Here is a 13,570-nt window from a genome sequence, read left to right as displayed (position 1 = left end):
ATGACAACGAGATGCTGCGATGCTAGAAACTTTTTCTATTTCTGTATTTTTGTCGGCTAACTGAAGGAGTCGTTCATAACGGGGATTCATTCATAAACGATTCGCTCCCTCCGTCAGAATGAGAAGTGAAAGCAGGAGAGGAGGTGTGTTTCAGGACATGGATAAGATCAACTTTAACAGGGCGGGTGGATAGTACATTTCCATACACACAAACACAAGCTTTTTGTCAGGAATGCCTGTGCGATCACTTTATTAATTATAATTTTTGTAATAAAAAAAAAAAATTGCATACTGACCTCCGGGAAAACTCTCGATCATAGATATATGTGTATATCTCTGGCTCTGGATGGCCACAGTCCTCCACTGCTGCTTGGTCCCACATTCATTTCAAAGGAGCGCTACCCTGTACTAAAATGGCGGCTCTATTGACGCATTCCTTCCAATAGACTACAACAGGGTAGGCTAGCCATAGATATATACACTAGATGTCACCTGGCCTATTGTTGTCTATTGGACGGAATGAGTCAATAGCGCCGCCATCTTGGTACAGGGTAGCGCTCCTTTGAAATGAATGCGGGACCAATGTACAGTGGAGAACTGTGGCCATCCAAAGCCAGAGATATACACATACACACATATATCTATGGTCGGGAGAAAAAAACTTAATATTACCTATGAAATGTTCAGCCTTTGTGCTTTGTTTTCTTTGTTTGCTCGTTACTACACCTGTAGACAGCCACTTTATTAGGTACACCTTATTAGTACCGGGTTGGACCCCTTTTGCTTTTAGAACTGCCTTAATGCCTTCATGGCATAGATTCAACAAGGTACTGGACATATTCCTCAGAGCTTTAGGTCCATATCAGGGATGGGCAAACCGGATCCTGGAGGGCCGGTGTCCTGTATAGTTTTGCCCCAACCTTAATCAAACACACATGCCTGCAGCTTTCTAGTAATCTTGAAGACACTGATTCGTGTTTTCAGGTGTGTTATTAGTGTTGGAGCAAAAGACTGCAGGGACACCGGCCCTCCAGAATCAAGTTTGCCCATGCCTGGTCTATATTGACATGATAACATCACGCGGTTGCTGCAGATTTGTAGGCTGCACATCTAAAGGTGCTCAATTGGTCTGAGATCTGGTATCTGTGGAGGCCATTTGAGTACAGCGAAATCATTGTTATATTCAAGAAACCAGTCCGAGGTGATTAACGATTTACATGTTGTGCATTCAGAGCTGCTCTTCTGCAAACCTCTGTTGTAACCAGTGGTTAATTGAGTTACTGTTACCTTTCTATCAGCTTGAACCAGTCTGGCCATTCTCCTCTGACCTCTGGCATCAACAATGCATTTGCGCCCACAGACCTGACACTCACTGGACAATTTCTCTTTTTCGGCCCATTCTCTGTAAACCCTAGAGATGGTTGTGCGTGAAAATCCCAGTAGATCAGCAGTTTCTGAAATACTCAGACCAGCCCGTCTGGCATCAACAACCATGCCACATTCAAAGTCACTTAAATCACCTTTCTTTCCCATTCTGATGCTCAGTTTGAACTGCATCTTGTCCATGTCTAGATGCCTAAATGCTTTGAGTTGCTGCAATGTCATTGGCTGATTAGAAATTTTGCGTTAACGAGCAGCAGGACAGGTGTACCTAATAAAGTGGCCGGTGAGTGTATATTAGGTCAATATCCCTTAAATCGCTCATGAAAAGTTAATTGAACTCATGAATTGTTTTGCTTCTATTTTTCCTCCGACATAATGTGTACAAGGCTTAAAATATTCCACTGTTCAAGTGTTTGTTTTTACAGATAATGTGGGACGTTTATGTACTGCAGCACAATTACCCGACTGTGCTCCTGCAACTCTTCCTCATTTTAAACATGCATTAGTTTTGCAGTCTCTTCAGAAGTGGAGATCTCAGACTGCAGTTTGTGTGTTTGTGTCCGCAGGGAACCCAGAGAAGAATGAGGATACGGGGTTAGTGGAGTTCAGGCTGTCAGGGGCGCTGCAGTACATGACGTGGTATCACGCGGTGGGCTTGATCTGGATCAGTGAGTTCATCCTGGCCTGTCAGCAGATGACCGTCGCCGGAGCTGTGGTGACCTACTATTTCACAAGGTCGGTGTTTCTAGAGGAAAACTCTCATATGCTACTGGTCAACCTTTATTTTTTCTAGTTTATTTGTCAACTGAACAGTCAGTATAGTACTGTATAATAAGGATAGACATGAAAATGTACTGCTCGTTTACTCACCTTCAAATTTCAGACCTTCATAAATTTTTATTTTATTTTTTTTACATTGAACAGAAAAGAAGATATTTTGTAGAATGTTGAATGCCATTCATACTGTAGTAGGAAAACAACTACTATGGAAATCAATGGCTGCTGGTTTCTAATATTTTTCTATTATCATTAAGTTGAAAATCAAAGATATTTCCCATGTATCCAGGGATAAGACCAAACTGCCGGTGACGCCCATCCTGTCGTCGGTGCTGCGTTTGGTGCGGTATCACCTGGGCACTGTGGCCAAGGGCTCCTTCATCATCACCCTGGTCAAGATCCCGCGCCTCATTCTCATGTACATCCACAACCAGCTGAAAGGCAAGGTGAGGACACAGATCCCGTCCCACCACCGTTCACCTTCTAGAGCACAGGTGTCAATCTCATTTTCTGGAGGGCCGCAGCTCTGCACAGTTTAGCTTTAATTTTAATTAAACACACCTGATCAAACTAATTGAGTCCTTCAGGTTTGTTTTAAACCTCCAGTTAAGTGTGTTGAAGCAGGGTTGGAACTAAACTGTTCAGGGCTGCAGCCCTCCAGGAACTAAGTTTGACACCCTTGATCTTGAGATCCAAATCTGTATCTCTCTCTCTCACTGCATCAGTCTGAACTCATGGCAGTTTTATGCTTATGGCAGGCAGTTTTCATTAGGGCAAGAATAAGCTGAATATGCTGTTTTGGGACAGTTACATTAGCCATTGACTGATAGTAGGAAAAGTTTTATGGGGGTACAAAAAAATTGAAGGAGAATTTTTGCATTTTTACTCTGTGTGTGATGGAGACGGTGTGCAGTTTTATCGATGCATTATAACGGTGTAGAGGGTCAATTGTTGTTTTGTTCTTGATCATTTTTTAAAAATATCTGCATTTTTAAATTATTATTCTAATGACATTAAGTATAGAAAGTAGTTCATTAATAATTTGTACCTCATAAAAGCAACAACTTGTATTACTAAATAAAAAGTATATAAAAAATTATTTATATATATATATATATATATATATATATATATATATATATATATATATATATATATATATATATATATATATATATATATATATATACAGTTGAAGTGAGAATTATTACCCCCCCCCTGAATTATTAGCCCCTGTTTATTTTTTTCCCCAATTTCTGTTTAACAAAGAGAAGATTTTTCTTCAACACATTTCTAAACATAATAGTTTTAATAACTCATTTCTAATAACTGATTTATTTTATCTTTGCCATGATGACAGTGAATAATATTTGACTAGATATTTTGCAAGACACTTCTATACAGCTTAAAGTGACATTTAAAGGCTTAACTAGGTTAATTAGGTTAACTAGGCAGGTTAGGGTAATTAGGCAAGTTATTGTATAACGATGGTTTGTTCTGTAGACTATCAAAAAAAAACTAGCTTAAAGGGGCTAATAATTTTGATCTTAAAATGGCTTTTAAAAAATCAAAAACTGCTTTTATTTTAGTCGAAAAAAACAAATAAGACTTTCTCAAGAAGAAAAAATATTATCAGACATACTGTGAAAATTTCCTTGCTCTGTTCAACTTCATTTAGTAAATATATTTAAAAAAGAAAAAAATTTCAAAGGGGGTTTCTGACTTCAACTATAATTTTATATATATATATATATATATATATATATATATATATATATATATATATAACACAACAACAACAACTTGTGTCCAAATAATAGTGATTTATTTACTAGTGGTGACAATGAAAAAGTGAGCGAGTTATTTACAATATGAACAACTTAAGAAACAATAAACAATGAAATTTAACTAATACTAAAACTAAATCTTACTAATATTCAAAAACAGTCCCCTTTAATTTAATTTATTAAACAAAAGATATGAAAAATAAATTGTCACTGTCAATGACGTCTTACCTTATCTACACTAACAACTTAACCAAAAATACGAGGGTAGGTGCACAAACTCAACTAGTGTATCCCTACAGTCGCAAACCTACGTGTTGAGATGTCTGTCACCTGACTTACCTACCTACCAGGCTTTCTAACTTCAATGACTACCACTAGGGTAGAGAAGAAATGGTAACACAAGGGCAAAGAGCATAGAATCACCAAGAGGCGACACTCTAGCGAAATTTGGGAAACAGCCACTAGATGGCGCGGCGGCCATTTTGGAATGAAAATGACAATAGAACAACAGCACATTTTAAGTCTGTAAAATAGACTATTAAAAGTGCTGATGATTGTGATAGAAAGTGCTGTTCTGTCGTCTTTCGGGCTGTATCTCGACTTTAATGCACTTTTTAAATAAATAAATAAAAAACAAAGCAGCTGTTTGCCATCGCGACAGCAATAAAATCCAATGGGCAGCCGATCGCTTTCACTCCAAAATGGTGGAATCCCAGGCTGTTGCTGGGCGCTGCTGTTGCAATGGTACGTTGTATTGAGTGTCGCCTCTTGGTCATTCTAAGCTCTTTGACAAGGTGAAGAATAGACGGCTACAAAATTCGAACAACAACACAGTGTAAATGAAACAAGGACGAACAATATCAACAACCGGGGATATCAAAACTATCAAAAATACTACCACAAATGCAAATTTTAAGGTTAAATCATTTTTATTTCATCCTTATTTTCTAGAATGACTAAAATAAAAACCAAAATGCTCGTTTTGCTAATCAGCAGTCAGATCTTGCATGCTTCAAAGTTAATTCCACAATCTATTTATTATTGTCCTCTTGGCTTCCACTTCGGTGGCGTCTCATTTACTTGATACGTAACGGGGGATCTCTGTAATATTATGAGCTCTAATAGATACCAGCGTCTGGTTCACACAAGCAGATTCGATGCAATAAAGGGTTAACAAACACACAACAGACAGATGCACTGTGGGTAAAGTCCTTGTGTTTGTGTTGTTCAGGAAAACGCGTGCGCTCGCTGCATGCTGAAAGCCTGTATCTGCTGTCTGTGGTGTCTGGAGAAGTGCCTCAATTATCTGAATCAGGTGAGTCTGTTTATACGTCACTCTGGAGAGATCGGAAACTTTACTTCATTCATTCATTTACTGATGTGTTCTGTGTGTGTAGAATGCGTATGCGGCGACGGCCATCAACAGCACCAGTTTCTGCACGTCGGCTCGCGATGCCTTCATGATCCTGGTGGAGAACGCTCTGAGGGTGGCCACCATCAACACCGTTGGAGATTTTGTTCTCTTCCTGGGAAAGGTAGAAGCGCTTATGGGCTTTGTCTATCTATCTATCTATCTATCTATCTATCTATCTATCTATCTATCTATCTATCTATCTATCTATCTATCTATCTATCCATCTATCCATCTATCCATCTATCCATCTATCCATCCATCCATCCATCCATCCATCCACAAATCTATCTATCCATCCATCCATCTATCCACAAATCTATCTATCCATCCATCCATCCATCTATCCACAAATCCATCTATCCATCCATTCATCCATCTATCCACAAATCCATCTATCCATCCATCCATCCATCTATCCACAAATCCATCTATCCATCCATCCATCCATCTATCCACAAATCCATCTATCCATCCATCCATCCACAAATCTTTCTATCCATCTATCTATCTATCTATCTATCTATCTATCTATCTATCTATCTATCTATCTATCTATCTATCTATCTATCTATCTATCCATCCATCCATCTATCCACAAATCTATCTATCCATCCATCCATCCATCTATCCACAAATCTATCTATCCATCCATCCATCCATCTATCCACAAATCTATCTATCCATACATCCATCCATCTATCCACAAATCTATCTATCCATCCATCCATCCATCCATCTATCCACAAATCCATCTATCCATCCATCCATCCATCCATCCATCCATCCTCGTGTGTGTGTGTGTGTATTATTATGGAATTATTTTATTTCGTAATCCGACTGTGTTTTTGAAAAACTTGAATCTTCTCTGGGCAAATTACAGTTGAAACACTCATCCTTTATAAATTCTCCTTCAGTGAAGGGTTTCCTGTGCTGTGCGATTAGCTGAGCTACCTCATAACTCGCCACACTGCAAAAACTGCTTTTCTTACTTAGATTTTTTTGTCTTGTTTCGAGTCCAAATATCTAAAAATTCTCAAATCAAGAAAAATTTTCTAGACAAGCAAAACATATATTCTTGTTTTGAGAAATAATATGCCAATATTAAGTGAGTTTTTCCTTAAAACAAGCAAATTAATCTGCCAAAGGGGTAAACAAAATAATCTTACGTCAAAAGATTATTTTGCTTATACTAGGCTTGGGCGGTGTCCAAATTTTGAGACCGTCAAACCGCCTCCATATTTTACCCCGGTATCCGGTATTACCGGCGTAATAAAAAAAATTATGACGTAAGGCTCAGACAGCGTCACCAAACTGTTGGCTTGAGCCTAAACCATTCAGAAACTGAATACCTTCTATGCGACCTTAGGCTTGCAGAGAGAGAGAGAGAGAGAGAGAGAGAGAGAGAGAGAGAGAGAGAGAGAGAGAGAGAGAGAGAGAGAGAGAGAGACTTTCTCTGTCTTACACAAACACACACACATCTCTCCCGCGATTTATTCAGAAATTTACTCCCACACCGTAAGAAATCTGGCCGGCTCCCGCGGGAATGCAGAGAGCTGTAATCGGGCCATAAAAATTATACCCGATAGGTCCCGAATCCGACACGTACATTTTGATTGACAGCTTTATAAAGCCCGAGCCCTTACAGCTGTAATGCATTTTTTCAAGAATGAGTCATTTATATGTTTTAACAGCATTTATTCGTAACAAACGTAGACTATATCCCACTTGAAAGTTGGAACAAAGAAATAAAATAAGTCCTCTGTAACATCGTAACATCTCAGCACTCTATAGGTCTACATGCACTTAGCCTTTAAATAGGCCAACACACCAATGAAAAGAAATCTTGCTTAACAAATCAAATAAACTCTAAATAATGACGGGTATTTTGGCAGTAACTAAATTGAAGCTGAATATTAAAAGAATAATGCCACCATTAGTCTGTATACTCTGTCTACATTATGATTATATGGTTTAACTAATATTTATTTATAATTAAAAACCCTTTACTCACCAAGATTAGGCTACGTGTTTTTGTGGAGGAACATTATTAAATCCACTGGCTTTAGCGCAGTCTTGCGCTCATGTGCGTCCAGCAGCACTGAACACCGTTTCACTGCTACTGCTACAGGCCGCGGTGCAGAGTTCTGATCTGGCTGATTTTGCAAGTTTTAGGTAGGATTGTTTATTCATCTTATACCAGTCAGGAACATCCATTTAATTTTCCATGACCGTAGTTTCAGGGTAGCGAGTGGCCTCGTCATTTTACCTGTCAGCTTGCGGTTTAGGGCTCTACCGTAATACGCAGTGTATGAGCGACCGCTAAATACCTGCGGCTGGAATAACCGCTCTTTCTGACTGGCTTGACCGCCGTCAAAATTCTCTTTTTTTACTACTTCGTCATAATTTGCTTCACCTTTGCAGGGATGAATTTTATTGCAGGGATTTGGATTTTTTCGGGCCTCGCCGGGTTCGGGCAAAGATCTTCAGCTCTAATGCAGACCTCTCGTTCATATTAACCACGTCTCCCTTCTGTTCAGTCTAAACTGCCAAACTGCAGGACACTTTGAAGCGCGACTCGTCACGTCACGTCACGTCTCCTCCACACTGTCTCGTGATGACAACCACACACACGTTTTTTAGGCATTAAATAAAGGATATTTAATACTTTATGACGGTATAACGGTATTGAAACTGACACCGTTGCTATTTTTAGATCCCGCGGTATACCATAATACCGTAATATCGCCCAAGCCTAGCTTATACCATTGGCAGATTAATTTGCTTGTTTTAAGGAAAAACTCACTTAATATTGGCATATTATTTCTCAAAACAAATAAGAAAATTCTCCTTTATTTAAGATTTTTTTAGATAATTGGACTTTGAACAAGACAAAAAATATAAATAAAAAAAGCCTTTTTTGCAGTGCAGTGTAGAATTTTCTTGCACTTTATTAGCACGAAAAAACTGCTGTTGTTGAGCTGACAGGGCAGCTGCTAATTGTTTTACTCTCATTCGGCACCAGTGTAAGAGCTGACGGCCTGATGCTTTGTTTCCTGGCAAATTAAACACATACATTTCCCACTGACCTCTGTGAAGAAATATTCTTTGCCCCAACGTGACTGAAACTTCCTGCACTGACTGTTGATTTTCCTTTTTCGCCATGGCTCGCCAAAATGTGATTTATCAATTATGTTTCCTTCAGTTTGGTCGATTAGTTTTACATCATAACAAGAACTGCTGCCTAATTGAAGGCGTGTCATAGCAACACCCGGTGGTTATTTATTGAATTACATTCATTTTTGTATAGCGGGCCAGATTCTATTAATTTTAATAAAAAACCTCGCGGGCTGCCACAAAACTGATTGCGGGCCGTAGATGGCCCGCGGGCCGTAGTTTGGACACCCCTGATTTAGATGATGACTCTTGTCAAGTTTTTAAAAGAATGTACTCTCAGCAAGACTACATTTTATTCAAAATACACCAAAATCACTAGTGTTGAGAAATATAAATAAATAATAATATTTAAAAACATATATTCACTCTTTTATTTTCCTTCAGTCCTTTATTAATCTGGGGTCGCCGCAGCAGAATGAACGCCAACTTATCAAGCATGTGTTTTTACGCAGCGAATGGCCTTCCAGCTGCAACCCAGTATTTGGAAACACCTATACACTCTCACATGCACACTCACACACTACGGCCAATTTAGGGTGTACTCACACTATGTACAGTTGCCTTGAACCGGGCCAAAGCACGCTTGTCCCCCCTCATGTCTCCCCCGACGGCCCGCACTCACATTACATTCGGGTCTGGGCACACTTATCGATGATGCACTGTTTAGTAGCGCTCTCGCTCAGCACAGTGGTGATTTCTTTAGTTATATCTTTTGACATCCAGTGACACGCAGTCAAATATTTCGTCGAACAGATCTGCCATTCTGACGCTCAAATCATAAAGTCCTCGTGCTGCAGGAATTAGGAGGTTTGCTGGAGGTGTGCAGCTTTCGTGCCTGGTGAGGGGTTTGCATCTTTAATAACCTACGACAGTTTGCATTCGTTGAACAGTAAGAATTATTAATAAATGCATATCAAACTGTTCCTTAAAAGTCACGTTTCGCTTTCCGTTTCAGGCTTAGGCGCATTTTGCACTCACACACGTGTATTGCGCTAAAGCCCAAGTTTACCGCGCTCTTCCACACCTCTTTCAACCGGGCCAGGGTCAGCCAAGTGAACCGTGCCTGAGCTGGATTCAGCGCACTCACACTTCTCAGATGATCTGGGAAACGGGCCTGGGCAAGGTTCAGATAGGGTAGTGTGAGTAGGCCCTTAGTTTATTCAATTCATTTATTTTGCATGTGTTTGGACTGTGGGGGAAACCAGAGCACCTGGAGGAAACCCACGCTAACACGGGGAGAACATGCTAATTTGACACATAAATGCCAACTGACCCAGCTGGGACTCGAACCAGAGAACTTTTTGCTGTGAGCCACCGTGTCGCCTTAAAAAAAAAACTGTATACACACAGGTTCAGATTTTTAATAACTGTCCTATATCTATATATAAATATATTTTAATTTGGCATTTATTCCTGTGATTGCCAAGCTGAGTTTTTAACGTCATTAATAAACCAGAGTGAGATGATTTTGAAGTTATGATATGGTGTTATTATTAATAATAATGTTAGAGGGATAGTTCACTCAAAAAATTAGAAATGTTCTACATCTTTTAGATAACACAAGTGGAGATATTTTGAAGAAAGTTTTCTTCAAAACCTGTAACCATCGACTTCCATATTATTATTATTTTTTTTTTACTATGGAAGTCAGTAATTTCTAAAAATTATTTAAAATAAATAACTTAATTTGAGTACAATGGAAAAAGGAAAGGGTCGCAAAAAGGTTTAGGATTAGAAAAGGTTGACTGTAGAGCTGTGCATGGATGGATTTGCTCTTCAGTGTTTGGACTCTTAGTAGTGACTATTAAACCACACTGAACTGAACTTAAACTCTGAAAACTGAACTACACTGTTTCAATTTACTATGATCTTCTGTGTGAGGCTGCTTTGACACAATCTACATTGTAAAAGCGCTCTACAAATAAAGGTGAATTCAATTGAATTGAGTAAATAATGACAGTTTTCATTCATTTATCCTTATTTTCTTTTTTTTTTCTTTATGAAAACTTAAAAAATAGGAATTACCAGTAGCCTTCAGTGTTTCACCATCCAACAAAACCTTTTTTCACTAATTATTTATTTAAAATAATTTAATAAAAATAATTTTATAAAAATTTATTAAAAACATTAAATAAAAAATATATGAAGCCGAAAGAGTAAAGTTTTTGATAAATGTTGTTGTTGCTTATTTATAAAAAGCTTATTAAATAAGTTTTCCATTGATGTATGGTTTGTAAGGATGTGACAATATTTGCATATATCTGTATCAGTATTTCTATATATCAATATAAGATATTTCTATTTGAAAATCTGGAATCTGAGGGATCGAAAAAACTTCAAATATTGACAAAAATCTTTGAAAATATATTTTTAAAAAAAACTTTTGTTGTCCAAATTAAGGTCCTATCAATGTAAATAATTAATCAAAAATTACATTTTGATATACTCGGGTGAAAATGTACAAAATGCCTACATAATATGTGATTTTTAATATCCTAATTAGTTATGGCATATAAAACAGTACATTTTGACACTTGTGTTCTAGGGTTACATAAATAATGGGTTTAAACCTAATGTGTTTGTGTATATAGTGTAGTCCTGACAATTTTCTTTTTCTAAATTTTCCCAAATGATGTTAAACAGCAAGAAATTTTTTTACATCATTTCCGATAATTTTATTCTTTTATTTTTTTATTTTGGCTAGAATAAAAGGAGTTTTAAAATTTTTATTTTCTTTAAGGTCAATATTATTAGCCCCTATAAGCTATATATTTTTATATAGTCTACAAAACAAACCACTGTTATACAATCACTTGCCTAATTATCCTAACCTGCCAACCTAATTAGCCTAGTTAAAGACAAATGGATGACCATACTAGCATTGATATTGTTGCATGTCACTGTTTTTTTAAGATATATTCAACTCACCTGCTGTTTTCAAGATTACATGGTTGAAAAGTTGAAAGAAAAGTTTCCAGTAATGATCTGTTTGAGTTGTTCGAACCTGTGCTGTAAACACTGGTGCTTTATTGGTTACTTGGTTGCTCTACCTGCTAAATACTTGTCTGTTCCTTCTGCAGGTCCTGATCGTGACATGCACGGCGTTCGCCGGCGTTCTGGCGCTGAACTATCAGAGAGATTACACCGAGTGGGTCCTGCCGCTCATCATCGTGTGTCTGTTTGCGTTTCTGGTGGCCCACTGCTTCCTGTCCATCTTCGAGATCGTGGTGGACGTGCTCTTCCTCTGCTTCGCCATCGACACCAAATACAACAACGGCACACCTGGAAGAGAGTTCTACATGGACAAGGCCCTGATGGTGAGTCACAGACGGAGAAAAGCTCGCAATCTGTCTGAAAAACGCCATAAATAGTCTCAGTGTTGCGCGCACACTTGCCGTCTGAGTCACGTTCCTGTTTTGAGTTCGTTCGTTTTGAATGCAGGCTCTCTGCAGGCCTGGATATATTAATATTTTAAGATTCAGGTGGTGTCCCAGATATTCTCTCTGGACAACTTTCAGCTTTTGTTTTGAAAAGCTGGTTGATTCATTTATTGATTTAGTATTATTTTGTTGGAAAATCGACTTGTCTAATTACTCTAACTCGATTATAATTTTAATTACCTTAACATGATACCCTTACCTACACTTCCTGACAAAAGAAGTGTCGTCAATCCCAATTGTAAGAGAAACAAATAATAGCTTGACTTCTAGTTGATGATTTGGAAAAGTAGCAGAAGGTCGATTTTTCAGATGAATCATCTGTTGAGCTGCATCCCAATCATCACAAATACTGCAGACCAACTGGAACCCACATGGACCCAAGATTCTCACTGAAATCAGTCAAGTTTGGTGAAGGAAAAATTATGGTTTGGAGTCACATTCAGTATCTGCAGAGTGGATGGCAACATCAACAGTCTGAAGTATCAAGAAATTTGTGCTGCCCAATACATTACAAACCACAGGAGAGGGCAAATTCTTCAGCAGGATAGCGCTCCTCATACTTCAGCCTCCACATCAAAGCTCCTGAAAGGAAAGTAGGTTAAGGTGCACCAGGATTGGCCAGCCCAGTCACCAGATGGACAACCTCTATTGATTGGAATGATTCTTGCAAAAAAACAAAAACAAAACAAAACAATTTTATTAAACTGGAAATCCCCAGACTCCCCATGTTTTAAAGCTTAGTTGGGTGAATTTTTTCATGTCATACAGCTGGAGAGGATATGTTTCCTGGAGCCTAAATCTGATCTGCAATTTCAAACTGCCTGGCAATCCTTTCTGGATTTCCTCAAAACCGAATAGTGCACTACTACTCTCATAGTAATGACTGAATTTACTCTGTTGTTAATTCATAATCTTGTGTTGACTATGTTAAATGTCCCTCACTTATTTATTTATTTATTTATTTATATATTTTTTTTATTATAATTTTTTGGGGGGTCAGTTTATTTTATTATTATTTATTGTGTTTATTTATTTTTATTTTTTTCTTCTTTTTGTGTGTTGTCTTGTTGATACATTACGTAAAACCATTTAAAATATATATATATATAGAAAGAAACCTTGCAGGGCTGTTTTCTTTTTAAAAAGCTGCATTCTCCTTTTTACGTTGTCAGCCAAATCAGCTTTGTGGCATCAAAAGAGATGGATTGAACCTTGAGGTACTTCAGAGAGTCACGGCCCTTTAGAAATGCAAAGTCACTGGCAGTAAAGGTTGAGGCGCAGCAACAGACTTTGGGAACATGTAAAATATGCTTTCCTTCTGAGAGCTGCTTTGGTTTAAAATATCTGTGCAGCTAGTCGTGTCATTTCAGCATGTTTTACACCTGCACACTAAGAAACTGTATAGTCTGCTTGGTAGCTGTCTTTATTACTTATTTAGCAGAATTAAGGTCATTAAGGTAGATTGGAAGAGATTCATTGTTTCAGTAAGAAAGCATAGCTCATAAAATCTTATAGAAATTTCTCCAATTGCTTGTTTTATGCTCAGAAATAGAAACTAAATTAGTAAATAAAGCTTTAAAGATGCCATAGAATGA

General features: G+C 37.9%; 1 protein-coding gene across 18 annotated transcripts in view; it reads left to right on the top strand.

The window, feature by feature from the left end:
- The window catches only part of slc44a1b (solute carrier family 44 member 1b), a 68,784-nt gene that overhangs the window by 41,120 nt on the left and 14,094 nt on the right, over positions 1–13,570 (top strand). For all 18 annotated transcript variants that reach the window (XM_073922502.1, XM_073922500.1, XM_073922494.1 and 15 more), the window contains 5 exons: positions 1,950–2,118; positions 2,450–2,606; positions 5,179–5,262; positions 5,345–5,482; positions 11,616–11,852. In XM_073922502.1, coding sequence (XP_073778603.1) covers positions 1,950–2,118; positions 2,450–2,606; positions 5,179–5,262; positions 5,345–5,482; positions 11,616–11,852 — 785 coding nt within the window. The remainder of the gene's footprint in view (positions 1–1,949; positions 2,119–2,449; positions 2,607–5,178; positions 5,263–5,344; positions 5,483–11,615; positions 11,853–13,570) is intronic.

This window comes from Danio rerio, chromosome 14 (assembly GCF_049306965.1).
Source record: "Danio rerio strain Tuebingen ecotype United States chromosome 14, GRCz12tu, whole genome shotgun sequence".
NCBI lineage: Eukaryota > Metazoa > Chordata > Actinopteri > Cypriniformes > Danionidae > Danio > Danio rerio.
Note: the sequence above shows the minus strand (reverse complement) of the source record. Positions and strands in the feature narration are given on the sequence as shown.